This window comes from Mesoplodon bidens, assembly GCF_964165515.1.
Source record: "Mesoplodon bidens genome assembly, chromosome: X".
NCBI classification, from domain to species: Eukaryota; Metazoa; Chordata; class Mammalia; order Artiodactyla; family Ziphiidae; genus Mesoplodon; species Mesoplodon bidens.
Window position 1 is genome coordinate 48,139,258 of NC_138163.1, and position 20,085 is coordinate 48,159,342.

The following is a 20,085-nucleotide window of genomic DNA, read 5'->3' on the forward strand; positions in this document are numbered from 1 at the left end:
GTAACTGTGAGCCATTAGGTACTATGACTACTATATGTATATTGTATGTTTAAAACAAGTATTAAAACATAGATTAAAGAAAGTAGGTAGTTTAGAACAAGTGAAAGAAAGGAGTCACATGCTAGATCACCATCATCATTTAATATTCATTTGTCTCCCACAATATGCAAGGCATTCTATACACAATTCTAATGGTTCTTATGTTAAACAACCAGTCTTAAAAGTATTCTTTCCCTAGATGAAGTGAACTTTTTAATATACAGTATAATTACCCTTAATATCTATCCTATTCCTTTATATGCAACCTAACACCACCACAGAGTTGATAGGTCAGTCTGCAAGTTCAAAGTCATAGTAAGCAACAGAAACCACTTACTTTCTGATCCCAACAAAAAAGAATAGAAGCTCAGAAAGTTGGTGCTAAGATACAGCCAACCCTGACAAGGAACCCGTCCTTTCCAATAACTGCACGAGTAATAGGTCACTAACTTTTCCTGCTCTGGTAAACCAAAACATTTTTCAAATTTCAAAAGGGCTTCTCGAAATTTCTCAGGGTCATCTTCTTTTGCAAAAGAATGTTTTCCCTCTTCAGCAATTAATCCCTAAAGGAGACAAAATATTTTCTGAAAGTTAGTAATTACCTACCAACAAAAATATCTCTCACATATTTAAACAATTCATTGAATAAAACTGTGTACACACACACACACACACACACACGCATGTGCACACATATCTCTTAGGACAGAGGTGAGCAGATTTTGTTTAATTTTGTAATTAGGCTTTTTCTAATACCTCACAAGGAGCTACCACAAATAGAGATGCTAAATATTATTTTGATTGAGTGAAGGGTTCATTCAAACTGCAAACTCAAAAGAGATTCTGAAATGAAAATATCCCTAATAGCACTCACAAGGGCACCAAAGACTAACCGCTAACTTTAACAATGTCTTTAGTTCTGATTCTGATATTCATGTATGTGCTTCTGCCAATCCTGAAAGGTGGCAGTAAAACAATGACCTGCCATGCAGCTTCGATCCTCAAATAAGAGGGTCAAAGACTTTAGTATTCCATCTACAAAATATATCCATGCCACTTACTCTTATCTTTCCTTGTACAAAATTAGTAATATCTTCATTAGAATCAAACACAGACAAGGTCTTCATGATATTTTGTTCTAACCATTCCCAATGTTTGGTTATTTCTTCTCTGTTGGCTCCTGATTCATAATAAAAGAGAATGAAAGACTCAAAGAAAACTCCACACACAAAAAACTGCTCTTGATATTTATAAGCTCAGTTTTAAAAGAAATAAAATTATATTTGCTCATTTTCAAAAATGATCATCATAAAAGAATAGGGGTACTACATTTATTCTCTATTTCATCACTATATGTGGGTAGGAACACTATAAGTAGAAAGGATAAAATATTTAAGGAAAGTGGAGAAAAGTAAATACAACTCATGAGAAAAGATATAAAATTCTGAAAACAAGGTGCCAGTAACTGGTGCCTACGGTAACCAGTTCTTTTAAGAGAATATATAGAGTACCAGAATATAAACATACACAATTTAATCTTTGGCCTTCAAATAATACAGTCAGTACTGTGCCTATCTGTGTGACTGAAAACAGCATGCACATGACAATCCTATGCACACTGTGTAAATGTGGATTTCAACTGTGGCAACTCTATCTCAGAAAGTATGAAGCCTTTGCTCAGAGTCAACTCCTTCATTAAAACGTCTGGTCAACTTAAAGAAATTTTATGAAAGAGGTTAGAAATCCTGTAACAAGGTTAAATCCTTGTGACCTCCTGCATCAGTGTTAGGTGGTTTATTGAGGGTCAGACTAAATACTACACTTAGCTCTGGGTTGCTTTGGCTTGAAGAACATTTCAATATCTATCAACTTCCCCCTATAATCCATATACCTTTAAGATCTCTCTAGCACTGCAGATTATACAAATCTCATTCAAAAGAAATATCCTGACTTCTAAGTATGTTTTATGATATATGGAAGTGATACATTAAAAAAATTATTGACACTGCAAAATCGCCTATTTCCTACAGTTCAGTTAGAATTGTATCCATGTTTCTCAAGTCATCATACCATGTGTAATATCTTTCTTTAATGAACAACAAATAAAAGCCATGGGGAAATTTTAAGGCCTTTATTTTGGTCCTTTAGGTATAAAGAAGCTTCATTAGTAGGTAACTACTGTATTTCTGTATGAGGTTAATTTGGGGGAATAAGTTGTATTATCATCCATTTTCTTAAGTAAAAAGAATATTTTTTTCTAAATAATTTCTACCAACCAGATTTAGAGTTGAGGTTATAGACATCTCATGATGTCAGCAGGTGTAATATCTTCTGCATTTAGTTTAAACAGCATTCAATTTAAAAGAGCCAGGAGAAAACACTCACCAGAAACACTAAAGGAAGTTTAGAGGGAGATGCACAAAACAAGCCACACATTTAAAAAAATTAATTGTATGCTGTATGTTCACACATATGAACTGTCCAGAAATTGACAGGCTTTTATTTTTTTAAAAAAGTATGTATACTTAAAAGAAATGGGGGGAGAAGGGAGAAAGAATGAGAAAAAGGCAGCCTTTCAACATTAAAAAAACCACAAATCTCAGATTCTAATTTAGACCAACATTGTAGTGGCATCATAAAAGAAGTAAACTGTCACTGTATATTTTTTTTTAATTTTGAGTTTCTTTGTTAGGAAGAACCATCCTAATTCCTTTTCTACCACAAAAGATATATGTGGAAGCATCTGAACCACCCCAACATAGATGAATATGTAGCATTATGTGTAAGATATCCCTTCATATTTCAAGGATATGGTGCCTTTTGCGAGAAAGTCGGTGTGTAACTAAAAAAGGTTCAGATTTTTAGGCTTAAATTTTCTTAGGGATCAACCTTTAAGTTTGGAACTTGATTCTCCTCATCTGAGTTATTAGAGATGAAACAAAGTACTTCATGGGGGAGGTTCTCATCTTCCTAGCAGTTGGGTTAAGCAGGAGAGGTATTGGGTTGGCCCAAACGTTCGTTTGGGTTTTTCCATAAGATGGTATGGAAAACCCAAACGAACGTTTAGGCCAACACAATAAGTTGAAGAAAGGAGTCATACAGCAGTAACACTAAGCAAAATTTACTCTGAATCAGCACTGCTGGAACACATGCTTTAGGTCCCTCACATTAATGGACTTTTAAAAAATAATTTATAATCCTTCTTAAATAAATAGATATCTTTCTAGTCTCTCAAATAGAGCTGCACATTTAACTCGTTTCTAAATCAAAACAACTGGGGAGATTCTATTCCCATATAAGTCATTACAGAGTATTGAGTAGAGTTCGCTGTGCTGTACAGCAGGTTCTTATTAGTTATCTATTTTATATATAGTAGTGTATATATGTCAATCCCAATCTCCCAATTTATCCCTCACCCCACCCCGTTTCCCCCTTCGTAAGCATACATTTGTTTTCTACATCTGTGACTCTGTTTGTAAATCAACTATACTCCAATAAAAATCAATTAAAAAAAACTGGGAAGTATAAGTAAATTTAAATATTCAATTTCTTAAGATCCTTATTTGTTTGAATTCCATGTTTTAAAAATCATACTCACCACAAGCAATTGACAGGTAAACTTGAGAATCTGGTGTCTGGTGTAGGATGCGAAATGGAGCTACTTTAGCAGTGGAGTCTAAGACTGAATCAAGAGTCCCAACCAGAAGCCCTATTGTAATAAAGAGACTGGTGAAACAAGGATTTTACAAGAGATAAAAACAATATCGCTTCATATGACTAACAACCAATGTTTTTTTTAAATTTCTAGCCCAAAGCTGCCTTATAGAGATTTTTCTTAAAGAAAAAATATACTCAGGATGAAGAGATTACGCTGCTCCAATGTCAGTAGTTCCTGAAAATATTATCTTTCAATAAAAGAATAAGTCAGGTTCAGTTGTCTAAACCTCGTGATATATTTGCAGCACTTATTTACCTCCTTTACAAGGTTGTGTATAGAGCAGGTAAGAATGTAGATTCTGGTACCAGAGATTACCTAGGTTTGAATCCTGGCTCTGGTACTTACTTGTGTCAACTTGAGCCAGTTGTAATTACATTTTCTTCATCCTCATTTGTAAAATAAGGGGGTAAAAATGGAGCCCACCACAAAAGGTTGTTGTAAAGATGAAATGAGTTATTATTACACATAAAACACTTAGCACAATGCTTAGCACATAGCAAAAGACTCAGTATTAGCTAATACTATTATAAGAAAACAATGGATATTTAAACAAGATTTAAAAAAACCTTGATTAATTAAAATGCTTAGGTAAGGGGAATTTCTTTTTAACATTTAATTTCTCAATTTGGAATTCAAGGCTTTGATCATTTAGCTTCTTCAATTTAATTATCTGATATTTCCCACTCCTCCCTAGAATAAAGTTTGCTGTTTTCTTAAACAACTAATTTCTCCCTTAAAGTCTTTGCTAAGCAAGTCTCTTTTTACCTAGAAATGCTAACGCAAGTCTTGTAGCCCAGTCTGGCTAATCCAAATTCTACATTTTCTTCAAGACCCAATTCCCCTATGAAATCCTCACTGGCAACCCCAAGCAATTATGCCTTCCCTTTTGTCTGATTACTTATGGTACTTAAAGTCTATATGACACCACCTAGAATTCTGATTATTAGGCTAGTTATTACAACTACTTTCTAAGTGCTTCATGTGTATTTATCTTACCTCCTTATCTAGATTATTAGTTCTCTGGAGACAATAGCCATGTCTTCTACCTCTGGGTTTGTATCCCTAACTTTCAACATATTGCTGGACACAACAGAAGCAAAATTTGTTGACTTAACTGTATCAGTGAGATGGCTGAAATACATAAATCTACCTTCCTTTTCTGGAAGCTTTGATTGGTTGAGTGTTTGTTTTACTTTATGAGGCATTCCTCTTTTATGTAGCATACAGACTTAGAAAAACTAAATCAATTATAAAACAGGCCTTTGGCTATTTTCCTACCTTTACACACTTAAAAGGAGTTAAGATTTCAAGCAAGCTTTGAATAAGAAGATAGGTAGGCTGGCAGATGTGAGGTAGGAAGTTATTATAAGCATAGAAGGAGGTAAATTAGAAGAGTAGGAGATAGAACAAAGAAATAAAGAGAAATTTGGCTCAGCTGAAAGAAAAGGGTGGGAAAGTAGATGTAGGAATTGGTAAAAAGTAAAAATAGGGGTCACAAATGCGGCATAACATCAATTGGCAATCTTACAGAGGGTTTTGATAGTGGGGGCCAAGTATCAAGAAAGATTCTGGCAATCACAACACGTGCAGCTTATAGAAAGAAGAAATTATCTGGACTTCCCTGGTGGTCCAGTGGTTAAGAATCCGTCTTGCAATTCAGAGGACGCCGGTTCGATCCCTGGTCGGGGAACTAAGCTCCAACATACCGTGGAGCAACTAAGCCCGCGTGCCACAACTACTGAGAGCCCGCCTGCTGCAAACTAGAGCCCATGCGCTCTGGAGCCTGCACACTACAACTAGAGAGACGCCCGCACACCGCAAGGAAGAGCCCGCATGCCGCAACTAAGACGATGCAGCCAAACATAATAAATAAGTAAAGTTTGCATAAAAAAAGAAATTATCTGATATGAAAAAGCCATAATATAAATTGAAGACTAAGAAAAAGAAATATGAACATCCAAAAAAATATTATGAAAGAAACAGTACCGGGGAAGAGAGAATGGGAATGAAGAGGAGAGACAGAGGAAGTGATTATATATCAACTAATAAAGAGGGAATTACTGAAGGGCTTGGAGATAAAAGGCAAAATCTATCACTTTCAGAGTGAAAAAGTGTAAGAAATTGGAGATCTGGCTAAGAGATCAAGGATAAGGTAAGAAAAGTGGAAGTTGATGAAAGATAAAGAAATAAACACGGGGGCTTCCCTTCCCTGATGGCGCAGTGGTTGAGAATCTGCCTGCCAATGCAGGGGACACGGGTTTGAGCCCTGGTCTGGGAAGATCCCACATGCCGCGGAGCAACTAGGCCCGTGAGCCACAACTACTGAGCCTGCGCGTCAGGAGCCTGTGCTCCGCAACAAGAGCGGCCGCGACAGTGAGAGGCCCGCGCACCGCGATGAAGAGTGGCCCCTGCTCGCCGCAACTAGAGAAAGCCCTCACACAGAAACGAGGACCCAACACAGCCAAAAATAAATAAATAAATAAATTTTTTAAACTCCTTAAAAAAAAAGAAATAAACGTGGGAGCTAAACATATGCAGATAGCTTCTTCAGAGCAATGTAATTGAAATTATTCGGGAAATGGAAAAAAGGAGGATGTTCTCAGTTTGAAGATGGGAAAGTGAAAATACTAAAATAGTTAAAAGAGTAGTAGTAAAAAACAACCAAAAGAGGTAACTATCTTCAGGTTGAAAAATTGGAATCAAGTGTATGAATGTTTGTTTATATAAATAAACATGCAATAACTTGACAAAACTGTCAAAATAAAGGAGTTCAAATAAAAGCATTCATTAAACACAGCACTGTTAAAGCTGCTGGATTTGGCTTCCAAGAATTTAAGTTCTAAAAAAGCTTTCAAAAATGTTTTTTCAAATTTGCGAGGAAAATCATTTATTTCATGTTTACCACATTTTAAATAAAAGTAGCTCAAATTCTGTTTCCTTCTTTATATACCCTAGAAAAAGCAGTATTAGAAGAATGGGAAAAAGAACAAAGAGGTAAAGAAAAGTTTGGCTCAGCTGAAAGTTAACAGTGGGAGTGTGGATGTGTGAGGAGGCAGAAAGGAAAGGAGAGGCCACAGATAATCATTCCTAAGTAACAATAACAATTAGCTCTTTGATAGAAAGTTTGAGACTGGGGACAAAGTGGTCAAAACCACTGGCAGGAAAGGTCATTTTTTTTGCAACAGAAATGTTTGCAAGGTTATAAGTGCTTTATACTACATAGAAAGGAAATTGTTCGGGTTTTGTAAGTGCTTTAAATCAGGCAGTTAGTGTAAAACCATGCAACAAATAATTTGGAAGCTAGTGCTAGAATACATTTCTAGTTACTTGGGGAAGTCTTCCAGCACATTAAGCTATAATCATCATCAAGCCCCTGCAAGTCATTTAGGAATTAATATGTGCCAGTGTCTGGGTTCTAAAAGTACAAGAAAACAAGCAGACAACTTTGGGTTGCTTTTCCATACACACAGAGGTTTATCATCTGACAGCCTGAATATTCAAGGTCATGAATCAGCCTACATATGGGAAGTTCTATAGCAATATTAAATTGGGAACAGAATAGATATGGTCTCTCAGCTGCATGACAGAACAAGAGATTTAAAAATATCAAGAAATTCAAATCATTCTTTGAATGTCTAAAACTGAGTAAGGTATCAATATTCTAGACCCTATTCAAGGTCTATGTGGTTTTGGTAGCATCCTGACATATACATAGCAACAAACTTCTTAAGGAAACTCATCACCATAAGTGATGTGAAATGCTTTATTAAATGACACAGCAAGATAACAAAAAAAGCAAGGTTCTGTGATTTTAAAAAATAGGCAATTTACAGGTAATGATTATTGTTCATGAACCAGTTATTTGGATGGATAGAGATAGAGCATCACTGATGTCAGAGATGAAAAACACCCTAGCATGTCATGTAGTCCAACCACCCATACATTCGTCTGTTCTATGGTATCCCTGATAGAAAGCCTGGCTTTTTCCTGTAAACTCCAGAGTTCTCCCAAGGCAGCCTATTGCATTGGTGGGAATTTCTACTAATTAGAAAGTTATTTCTAAAATATTTTATGGTTGACCCTTGAACAACACAGGGGTTAGGGGAGGTAACCGCCACACAGTCAAAAATCTGCATATAACTTCATAGTCGGCCCTCCTTATCTGCGGTTCTACATCCTTGGGTTCAACCAACCACAGATCATGTAGTACCGTTGTATTTATTGGAAAAAAAACCCCACATATAAGTGGACCTGCACAGTTCAAACCCCATGTTGCTCAAGGGTGAACTGTATATATCCAGATGTTATAATCAGGTCTGGCTTTATGAGCTTGTGGCCTGTCCATTAAGGCCTCATGCTCAGAAGGGCCCTGTGCTTGCTTTAATACGCTACTATCACCCATCTTAAATTCTAAATTTTTGAACAAAGAGCCCTGCATTTTCATTTTGCACTGGGCCACACACATTAGGTAGCCAATCCTGGTTACAGTGGTTATCTCCGGGCAGCAGGATGATGGGTGATCATTATTTTCTTTTTTACACCTACACATATTTTCTGAAATTTTTACAATGAACATTTTTTAACCCTTAAGATAGAAAAATGAAGGTATTTCTTATACACTTAAAAAAAAGAAAAAGGAAGGTCTTTCTTAGGATAAATAAAATGCTATTCAATACTTCCTTGCAACTTTGGGGCAATACAAAACATATGCTCTATTCAATATGATGGGTCTTCAAGTATTATTATTATAGTGACCTTGTCTCCCATTGCTTATTCTTCTCCTCGCCTACCTTAAAATATACCTAGTTCTTTCACCAGTTTGTTGCATGAGATTGTCTGGGGCTCTTATTATTTCTTCTATCATTCTCTTAACATACCTATTTGTCAAAGTCTCTTATGAAATGTGTCACTCAAACCTGAATACCAGGTAATATCTGAACAAATGCAGGCTTCTTATACTGTGGGCTACATGGTTCTATTAATGCAGTCAAAGATCATACCAGCTTTTTCAGTCCCTATGTCATATTATTATCATACTAAGCTTGTGATCAACTAATCCACTGTGATCTTCTTCACAAACGTAAGCACCAACCTAGGAATTCTCTGTCCTGTACAGCTGATTTTTTTAAAAAACCTAAATGCAGTTTACATTTACCCAAATTTTAGCTCACTGATTTTAACTGAGCATTCTAACTTGTCCAGTTCTATCTGAATCTTGATTTTTTCTTCTATGATAGTGATTCTCAACCCTAACTGCAAATTTGAATCATTTGGAGGACTTTTAAAAACTCCTCAAGCTCGACTTTTAAAACTACTGAAGCCTGGAGATTCTAATTTAATTCATCTGGGTCAGGGTCCAGGTATTCTGTTTTTTCCTTAATTTTGTATTATAAAAATTTTCAAAAATAGAATAATAAACTAAAACTTCTATGTGCCCATCACATAACTTCAATAATTATCAACATTTTGCCAATCTTCTATCATTAATCCCTCCTAGAGAATTTTAAAGTAAATCCCAGATATCACATCATTTTACCCATAAATACTCCAGTGTCATTTAGTTTGTTTTAAAAGGTTCTCAGTTGAATCTAACATCCGGTCAATGTTGAGAAAACTGATCTATGGTATTAACTGTCCCTTTCCATTTTCAGACACCTGCAAATTTGATAAACATTTCTTTTTTATATTAGGTTAATGATAACGATGAACAAGTAGGACCAAGAGCTGAGTGTTGGAGGAAGGGCCACTATAAAAGAGCCAAAGCTTGAAGATGGTACTCATTATCAATGTGCTAGTTTAGTACACTTTCATTTGACAAGTGGCTCTTTCTGCTTGTAAAGTAGATTGAGGACACTGTGTAAGGCAACACTGCTCTAGCTACAGAAGTCATTAAGATGAACTTCCTAATACAAACAAGATTTAATTTCCATTCTAAGTAAAATGTTAGATTACAACTTGGGGCCATAGAAATGATTACTGGAACTTTATAGTGGACTCTGTATCTTGCCTTAAGTTGCCGTATTTACAAAGTCAAACAAGTACTCCTTTACTGAATTTTTTATAATCTCAAGTTCATTAAAAGTTGATGAACAAACTAATTAGTAAAATGACAACACACTTAGTAGGAAATACATTCAAATAGGAGAAAGTACTGTTCTCAGTAGAGGCTGTAGGTTTTCCTGTTTCTACTGCTTTTGCTGCCAGTTCTAAGTCCTTAAAACAAGACTGTGAATGCTTATTTTACAACTATCCAATAGCCACAGCTGACATTTTGAAAGCTGCCAACTTTACACTAAGAGCTTTGGAAAACTGTTAATAAAAATAACTCTTTTGTCCTGTTTTCCCTCTCCCTTCATTTTTTAAGGACATTTACTTGAAAGCTGGATATACATAAGCTCTCCTTTCCTTCCCTAACTGAAATTTTTGTTTCATTAAAGGATTTAGAATTTTTTAAAGGTAAGTAACTGATGACATAAATGGCAGATTACAGTGTCATGGGGGTAAAAAAGCATACATGAATTATTAATCAAATCCAGCTATACTTCTAAAGATTAAAACACAGAGAAATATGAGAATTGTTACCATCTTTATTTACAGCACCTTAATACACTTCAAGACTTATGCATCACTGTACAAAATGAGTAGCCCTCAGAAAATTTTAAAAAATACAACATCTGAATCCCCAGGTGCAAAGCAAAAAGCAAGTGTGGCAGCAAATGAAACCTCATACACAGTACAGTGCTTTAAAATCATTATTTAGAAGAACTAAAGCTGGCCATGATTTTGGTTAGTTTAAAACAAGAGGAGAACTAATGATTAAAACTTCAGTTTTTTATACTGGAGTGAGAGAGAAAAAAACAAGACCATCTAGGCGGGAATTGAAATGGCAGTGGAGACAAAAAACAACAAAGGTTTAATTCTCAGGTCCCTTTGATATTCTATCTCCGGTTTTCCAGGTTTTCCTCTTCTATAGAAGAGGACATTGCTCTTCAACAACGTTTCTGGTTGCTAAGGGCACTATATCTTGAGTCTCATATTTTCAACCACAAATAAATGAATCTGGAGTACTTGCTGTGTCCCCAGCAACTGCCATCTTTTGCTTTTTCACTACCATATTATTCCTCCCACTTAGAATGTCCTCCCCAGTTCTCTCTACCAAACCACAGCCCAGATATTGTTGGTGCTGAGAGATGGCTGATTTAATTTTTAAAAACAATCCAAACGGGCTTTTGGCATGTTGCTCCACAGATGTCACACTGGGATTCTGCCACCAGAATACCACCTATTGTTATTAATCACTGTTTTTAGGAACTCTTTGTATCATTTAACAAGACATTAGATAAGCATACTTTACACCAGATCTGGTCCTGGAAAATTGCTTTGGGAGTTTCAAATACTCCTCATACATGACTATTTATAAGCCACTCAAACCAGGCTGATATTATTACTGACTACCCCAATAATTACATATTTTGCTTGCTTACTTGTTTATTATCTGTCTGTCCCACCAGATTATAAAGTCTGTGGGGGTAGAAACTATTTCTATTTTAATCACCACTGTATACCCAACACCCAGGACAGTAGCCAGCTTCTACCCATTTCTCTGCTTCCCTTCACAGTGAAATTCCCAGACAGAATTATGTATATTCACTCTGCTCGCCAAAACCTGCTTGGCTCATATACTCTAGTCCCTCTGGTCTCTGTGCATAGGTTACCTTAAAGAAGTGTTCCTACACCAAATTTATCTAAAATACCAATCCCCTCCCCTCTCTGTTACTATACCTTACTTTATTTTTCTTCATATCGTTTACTGCCACCAGCCATATATTATTTGTTTATTTGCCTCCCTCAACTAAAATGTTAGCCCCATGAGAATGGGGATTTTGCTCTGCTCACTGCTGTTATCTCTAGCACCTAAAACAGTGCTTAATTTTTAGAAGACACTAGGTAAATTATCTGTTGAATGAATGTATCTTGTAACATCACATTTAGGATTTACTCTTACCTGTTGTGCTCATATAGCAGCAGCAAAAGGTGAAAAACTGGGCAGATTTTCTAACATCAAGGTAATATAAAATCCATGTCATAGCTGTACAGCAACATGGTAAACATTATAGTGCCCTTTATTTTATTAATTTTTAGCTTACTTTACATCTATACTCCTTCCACAACTGTCCACCAGAAACACGGGCTTTCACCAGCTGAATCATTATTTCTTCTTCAAGTATTATGTTTTGAAAACTGTAACTAAGATAACTAAAGTTATACATACTCTTCAATACCACTAAGACAAGTGATGCTTATACTTATATCTATAGAAGCACTGTTTGAGAACTTCTGGGTTTTGGGAAATTGTAGATCAAAAAGAAATTCTGTCCTGCTATTTTATTCTAATTGCTGTTTATTATTTTGATTAAAAAACATAGATGCAGGAATTCCCTAGTGGTCCAGTGGTTATTACTCTGCGCTCTCACTGCCGAGGGCCCGGGTTCAACCCCTGGTTGGGGAACTAAGATCCCAGAAGCCATGCGGCCAAAAAACAACCAAAAAAACCACAGATGCATAGCCATTATCATACCAAAATTCTTGAGTGATTAACTATCAGTGTTTTGATTTTACAGTGATATCACTGCATATTGTATACACTCAATGTTACTACTCCAAATCAATTTCTATATACAACATGGGAAAAGTAATTACTAGGGAAAATGGTACAAATATAGATCCTCATTTGGTCTTCGGATAAAGAAAATGGCACTTAACATCTCGTACCTTCATTAATAGATAAATGAACATCAAATGTTTATATACTTGCTCACAGGTTTCAAAACTCATTTGACTCACATAACAATGCCATGAGATAGGGAAGATAAGTTTTGTTCCCATTTTACAAATGACAAAACAAAGCCTTTATCAAACAATTACAACTGAATAGACACATAAAAATATTGAAGAAACAGAGAAGATAAAGGAAGCAGGGTGAATGGGGTAAGTGGAATCACTGGACTAGGTGGTGTATTCAAGCATTTGTGGATTTTAGCTTGTAGTTGACTTATTAAAGAAAAATCTCATAGGGTAACCCCTGGGGAGGGCAAATCACACTGTGCTCAGTTCCCTCCCTGGGACATTTTGATACAGGTGAAATCAAGTAAGAAATTACCTTTAAAGATCTCTTTGAATGATATAATAAAGAACAACTCTGTAGGTTTTGAAAAATGAAGGATGGTCAATATCATCACTTTTAAGTCTTGATTTTCTTTTCATTAGAACGACATCCACTTGACAGCAAATATTAATTTCCTACTTACATTATAAATCTCCAATATCTTAACCAAAAAAAAATAAAAGAAAGAAAAGAAACCAACCTAATTGCATACAATCTACATCATTATTACTTTAACGTAACTCTTGAGGATTGAGGATTCAGGACCCTAAGGTAAACTGGAGTGGTGGTTTCCAGCCTATGCTTAAGGGAGGAAAGACTCCAGCAGCAAGCAGGGGAAGGGAAAGGGAGAGAGAGCAGTGTATTACCAAGGTATCTGAATTAAGGCCCAAAGCTCATAGGTATGCAGTCAACAATCCTTCCAATGGAACAGGATAGAAAGCCCAGAGATAAACCCACACACATACGGTCACCTTACCTTTGATAAAGGAGGCAAAAATATAGAATGGAGAAAAGACAGCCTTTTCAATAAGTGGTGCTGGGAAAACTGGACAGCTACATGTAAAAGAATGAAATTAGAACACTCCCTAACACCATACACAAAAATAAACTCAAAATGGATTAAAGACCTAAATGTAAGGCCAGACACTATAAAACTCTTAGAGGAAAACATAGGCAGAACACTCTATGACATAAATCACAGCAAGATCCTTTTTGACCCACCTCCTAGAGAAATGGAAATAAAAACAAAAATAAACAAATGGGACCTAATGAAACTTAAAAGCTTTTGCACAGCAAAGGAAGCCATAAACAAGAGGCAAAGACAACCCTCAGAATGGGAGAAAATATTTGCAAAGGAAGAAACTGACAAGAATTAATCTCCATAATATACAAGCAGCTCATGTAGGTCAATATCAAAAAAACAAACAACTCAATCCAAAAATGGGCAGAAGATCTAAACAGACATTTCTCCGAAGAAGATATACAGATTGCCAACAAACACATGAAAGGATGCTCAACATTACTAATCATTAGAGAAATGCAAATCAAAACTACAATGAGATATCATCTCACACCAGTCAGAATGGCCATCATAAAAAATCTACAAACAATAAATGCTGGAGAGGGTGTGGAGAAAAGGGAACCCTCTTACACTGTTCGTGGGAATGTAAATTGGTACAGCCACTATGGAGAACAGTATGGAGGTTCCTTAAAAGACTAAAACAGAACTACCATATGACCCAGCAATCCCACTACTGGGCATATACCCTGAGAAAACCATAATTCAAAAAGAGTCACGTACCACACTGTTCACTGCAGCTCTATTTACAATAGCCAGGACATGGAAGCAACCTAAGTGTCCATGGACAGATGAATAGATAAAGATGTGGCCCATATACACAATGGAATATTACTCAGCCATAAAAATAAACGAAATTGAGTTGTTTGTAGTGAGGTGGATGGACCTAGAGTCTGTCGTACAGAGTGAAGTAAGTCAGAAAGAGAAAAACAAATACCATATGCTAACACATATATATGGAATCTAAAAAAAAATGGTCATGAAGAACCTAGGGGCAGGACAGGAATAAAGACGCAGACGTACTAGAGAATGGACTTGAGGACACGGGAAGGGTAAGGGTAAGCTGGGACGAAGTGAGAGAGTGGCATGGACATATATACACTACCAAGTGTAAAATAGATAGCTAGTGGGAAGCAGCCACATAGCACAGGGAGATCAGCTCCATGCTTTGTGACCACCTAGAGGGGTGGGATAGGGAGGGTGGGAGGGAGACGTAAGAGGGAGGGGATATGGGGATATATGTATACGTATAACTGATTCACTTTGTTATACAGCAGAAACTAATACAACATTGTAAAGCAATTATACTCCAATAAAGGTGTTAAAAAATTCAGTTGTAAGCATAATTAATGTTTTAGACAGATAATAATATAGATGTATCCCTACCAAAAAAAATAATAATCCTTCCCTTACTACCTAGAGCAATTGGTGACGCTGACCATCCTTCATATCTCAAAACCTCCTACAAAGCTGTCCTTTATCATTCTAGCAGATCTTTAAAGGCAATTGTTTGCTTGATTTCATAGGGATCCAGGTTCCAGGGAGGGAAGAAAGGAGCGGAGCACACAGTGTGATTTGCCTCCCTAGGGGTTGCCCTATGGGATTTTCTCTTTAATAAGCCAAAATGATATTTATTAATTTACAGTGTATGTGTGGGGGGGAGGGTTGATCTTTCCTTATGTAAAATGAAATGTTAAGGCCACCATTTGTGTACCCTGGTCCCAGTAATGAGGTACCTGGGAGGCCAAAATTTTACCAGATGGTTCCTTTGTGAGCATGGAATGCAGGGATATTTTGCCAAGGAAAACTGAGAACATTTTCAGGGTTTGGTCCTTGAGCTTGGGGTAGAGAAAAAGAAGAGAAAAGCGTTGTGTTTTTGATGGATGGTCATTAAGAACTTTTTAAAAAGGCTACCTTATTGTTTTTTATGTATGTGTTTAAATATGATAACTCACATAGTGATTTATTATGTTTATATAAATATCATAAAACATTTTGAAATGGAAAGTTCATTTCAAACATTACCATGTTCTAGTTTTTACAGATGGTTTAATTTCAAAGTAATGATGCTAAGATGAAAGAAGAGATAAGGAAACATACTCCATTTTCATGTTTTATTTCTTAGTCTTGTTCTACATCACAAAAAAAGGAGGTCTACTGAGGGAGGCTGTCAATCCAACACACAAGAACCTGCTTCCACTGTTCAGATATGGAAGATTCAAGAGCAAAATACTCTCAACAAACTATCAAAATTAAAGCTTCCTAATTGGCAGAACTTCCTAAGTCCCATACACTAGAATACTTAATAGAATGTAGCCCCATAATTTCACTCATGTAGTAGCTCCCCTCTGCCAAGCAGAGCAAATTGTTGATTTGTGCTTAATAAGCCAAATATGCATAAATTATTTTTAATTACATAAAGCCAGGTGCTAAATTTAGGTGCCAGAGAAAAGTCATCACCCTTATCAGAGAGGAGGAACAAGGAATAATGCAAGGTAACTGCAAAAACCCAGAAGGGTGAATTACTTCTCTAAATGAGAAGTAATAAAGTACAGATCACTTTATCTGAAAAATAATCTTATGCATAACAAAAATTTTCACAAGATATTCCACCCTGCTGTGAACCAGGACAATTAAGTAAGATACAGTTAGGCAAATAGTAAGTAATCTACCAGATATCCACTAGAAGTGTTTCAGAAATTTAGAAAAGGATTTAAGAACTCTAACTTCCAAATTAGTCTCTTGCTAAAACCATCCTAGGGTTCTCTGTTGCTCCAATTCCATTATTAGAATTAAAGAAAAAAAAAAAAAGAGTCAACTAACTTCACCAAATCCACAGCTAAAGTCATTACATTGCTGGTGCTTATTGCCAATTTTCACATGGCCAAGAAATGAAATCTTAAAGAAAGTACAACTATTAACATTTCTAGATGGACATTATCTTTTCTTCATTAAAAAATATATAAACGAATATCTTAAAGGGGGAGCACGTAACATTGGATTTTAGCAAACAAAATGGACAAAGGCAAGCTTATGCTGGCACACAGTCAAACTCCTGTGAGAGCTAATCCAAATGTAGATTTGTGGTAAAGCACATCAAAGCTTTTGGCTTCATGATTTTAAGTAAGAATACAGTAATTGAGCAGCCATGAAAATCAGCATACTCTTGCTCTGGACCAAAAAGAACCAAATGAACCTTAAAAACACCTCTTTGCTCCATTCTGATCCATTTTGTTTAATTTACATGAAATATAGTGGTAGCTCTCATGTGGTAATTTCAAGCATCTTGACAATACAACAGGTAAAGCAAACATGCAGAGATACGAACTGACTACAAAAATGGGGCTGTGGCTGTTCTCAACATACATGTGTGGCAGAAATCTTGGTTTAGGGCTTCCCTGGTGGCACAGTGGTTAAGAGTCCGCCTGCCAATGCGGGGGACACGGTTTCGAGCCCTGGTCCGGGAAGATCCCACATGCCGCGGAGCAAAAAAGCCCGTGCGCCACAACTACTGAGCCTACGCTCTGAAACCTGCGAGCGACGACTACTGAGCCCACGTGCTACAACTACCGAAGCCCGCGCGCCTAGAGCCGGTGCTCTGCAACAAGAGAAGCCACTACAATGAGAAGTCCACGCACCACAAGGAAGAGTAGCCCCCGCTCGCCACAACTAGAGAAAGCCCACGCGCAGCAATGAAGACCCAACGCAGCCAAAAGTAAATAAATAAATTTATTTAAAAAAAAAAGAAATCTTGGTTTATTTCTTCAGATAAACACTCTCTTATTCTAAAGAGGTGGGGCTAGAGTAAATGGGAGTGGGTAGGATAGAGATAAGAAACTGGTGCAACTGATCCATGCTCTAAGAAAGCATGTCAAGGGAATTCCCTGAAGGTCCATTGGTTACAACTCCCGAGCTCTCACTGCCGAGGGCCCAGGTTCAATCCCTGGTCGGGGAAATAAGATCCCACAAGCCGCATGGCAAAAAAAAAAAAAAAAACTACATCAAATGAAAAACCAAACACAGAAAACAAGGAGTGATTATATAAAGAAAATTTGCAACAAGTAAAAAAAAATTACTACTACATAACAGTGGTTTGATTCTCAAAAAGCTGATTTACTTATTAATTTTCAGGAACACAGTAGTTGTAACAAAGTGAAATACACTTCTTTGGTAGATGAGGCCAGGAGTACCAGAAAAATTCTGATAAAGTAAGATTATGGGGAACCAAAATATTGTGCTGTAACACTGGGCTGGAAAATCTATTTTAAATATATTCCAATCTGTTCTCAACGGACTCAAGTGGGTGAATTGTCACTGGGTAATTATGACCATTGATTCTCAAGTTTTAATCTGGTAAACATATACATCTAACAAATGGAAAGACTCCTCTGCAAAATAACACTGGTAATTTTTGAGAATGAGAAAACGACAAAATGTGAAGTTTAATCAGGCAATTTTTGTTGCCATATTTTCAAGAGAGCCTTTTCAGACGCTGGATAGGATGAATAGGTCATGCAAGATTTTTTTTAAATGTCCCATAGAACCTCAAAATTCTCTCCACACTGCTGGGGTCTTGGGGGAAAAAAGGAAAAAACATCACATGTTCATCACCATCTTAACAAAACACATTGATTTGGCTCCTGTTATCTTTCATTTTATCCTCTCAGCTCTGAGGTAGACACCATTTACCAGAAGAGAAAAAGCAATGTCACCTCCTCCATGAATCTTTACCCAACCCTTCAGTTATTTGGTTCTAATTACAATTTGCCTGGTTTAGTAGTTAACGGGTTATAATTATAATTTGCCTGGTTTGCTGGTTACTTCCCCCAAACCCGACCCTCTGCCAGATTAAGAGCACTTCGAAGGCAGGGAACTGAATGTTAATTATCTTTGTACCCTAGCATTCCATGTGGCACATAGTAGGCTCTTCGGGTTGAATAAATGAAAGAATTTGTCGAATATAATTCAACAGGAGATTAGGATGGGACTAACATGCAGGTTTTGGGACTCTTCCCTCTTCCCGTTCCATCTCGCTGCTGAATTAAGCCTGGTTCATCACTTCAAGGCCACAATACCAAACTAGAAGTTGTCATGATAAAGAGCTCTGGCCTCCCAATGACCAAAAGTTTGCATGCCCCTGCCCAAGACGACAGGTCTCAGACCAAAACTCCTTGGAGGCTTTAAACACTAGACCCAGAGTTCTTGATTTGTAAATCAAAGAAGTGAAGGCAGGATAGATTAGGCGGGAAGAGAAACTTCCGTTTGTTTAACTGGTTTGCTTACAACCTTGGTTTTGAAAGAAAGGGCATTTCTCTCTTTTCTCGAGAGAGAAATGAATTACGAAGGTTACTTTGAGAGGGGATCCCAAAGATTGAAAACTTGGAGACAAAGTGAAAGATGATAAATCGGGAGGGTTCAGCAATTCTGAGACCTACCCCTCACCCTCCCCCGCACTCGGACCCTCCCCGACTCCCTAACCTCTCGTTTGATGCCGATTCCTCGAGACAGGATTGGAGCTCCTCCTTTTTTCCTCATCATCCCTCCTCCCACACAATTACACCTCCCACCCCCAGGGTGGCGGTTACCGATGGGGGGCAGGGGAGGGACTGGGAGGCTTGTGGGAAAAAGTTAAGTGCACAACTGCGAACTGGCCCGGGTCACCAGCCTAAATGCGACCTGCCCACGTCTAACCCTCGTCACCAGCCCCCTCCCCCATGGAAAGCGACAGGGCAGGTACTCTGCCTCAGAAAGAACACTTCCTTTACCTCAGATTCTTCCTTGGCTTCAGAAGGAACCCCTCCTCCCTTTCCCCGTCCCACCCAAAGACCGACTGCTGGTCCAGGGAGGCGTTCTCAGGACTCAGTGAGGGCGAAGGAAAGGTGGTGGCGGGAGAACCCCAGTCCCCCCCGCCCAGGGTTTAGGATCGGGCGGCGGGCGGCGACGACTGTGTCCCTCACCACCTTTTAAGTACCAGCGAACACGGCCCAGAGGCGAGGGGGTGAGGGGGATGGCCAAAGCTTACCTGTGAGCCCCCCGCCGCCTTCCTCCCGGTAGCCCCGACGCCGCTGCAGCACGAAGTAGTCGTTGGACCTTTCCATCAGCCACAGCTTCAGCGCATTTTTCAGGAGCACTTCCTCGGGCTTCAGCCACATCGTGAAGAACTTTGTGCCGCCCGGGAGCAGCGACCCAGATGCCCTCCTCACCTCACCCCTCCACCCGTTTCCTCCCGTCTACTTCTCCCACCAAATCTGCCTCAGGCGGCAGCCGCTCAGGTTCTGCTTTTCCACACTTCCCCCAACCCTCCCTTCTCTCCCACGTAGGCAGCGAGATTGCCAATTCCCTCCCACAGCGCTACCGCCCGACTGGGAAATAGTCCGGTTCCTTTCCCTTCTGGGAGTTGTAGTTTACTCCCCGCTTTTCTGTACTCAAGCACCTGGAGCGCGGGACTACACTTCCCACAATCCACTGGGGAGAGAACTGGGTGGGGGTGCTTTCAAAGCGGGTCCCGCCACCAGTTAAGTGGATTTTGCCTATCGAAAGTTTAAAGCGTTTTCTGGCAAATAAGTGAGTCCGGGTATAGAAGTG

The 20,085-nt window shown here is 38.0% G+C and overlaps 1 protein-coding gene across 3 annotated transcripts in view; it reads right to left on the reverse strand.

The window, feature by feature from the left end:
• The window catches only part of TBC1D8B (TBC1 domain family member 8B), a 68,856-nt gene extending 49,048 nt beyond the window's left edge, over positions 1 to 19,808 (reverse strand). For all 3 annotated transcript variants that reach the window (XM_081223282.1, XM_081223281.1, XM_081223283.1), the window contains exons 1-4: positions 19,523 to 19,808; positions 3,638 to 3,748; positions 1,101 to 1,219; positions 377 to 602 (exon numbers count right to left, since the gene is read on the reverse strand). In XM_081223282.1, the coding sequence (XP_081079408.1) occupies positions 377 to 602; positions 1,101 to 1,219; positions 3,638 to 3,748; positions 19,523 to 19,652 (586 nt within the window). In that variant the 5' untranslated portion in view covers positions 19,653 to 19,808. The remainder of the gene's footprint in view (positions 1 to 376; positions 603 to 1,100; positions 1,220 to 3,637; positions 3,749 to 19,522) is intronic.
• Positions 19,809 to 20,085: the final 277 nt, after the last annotated feature.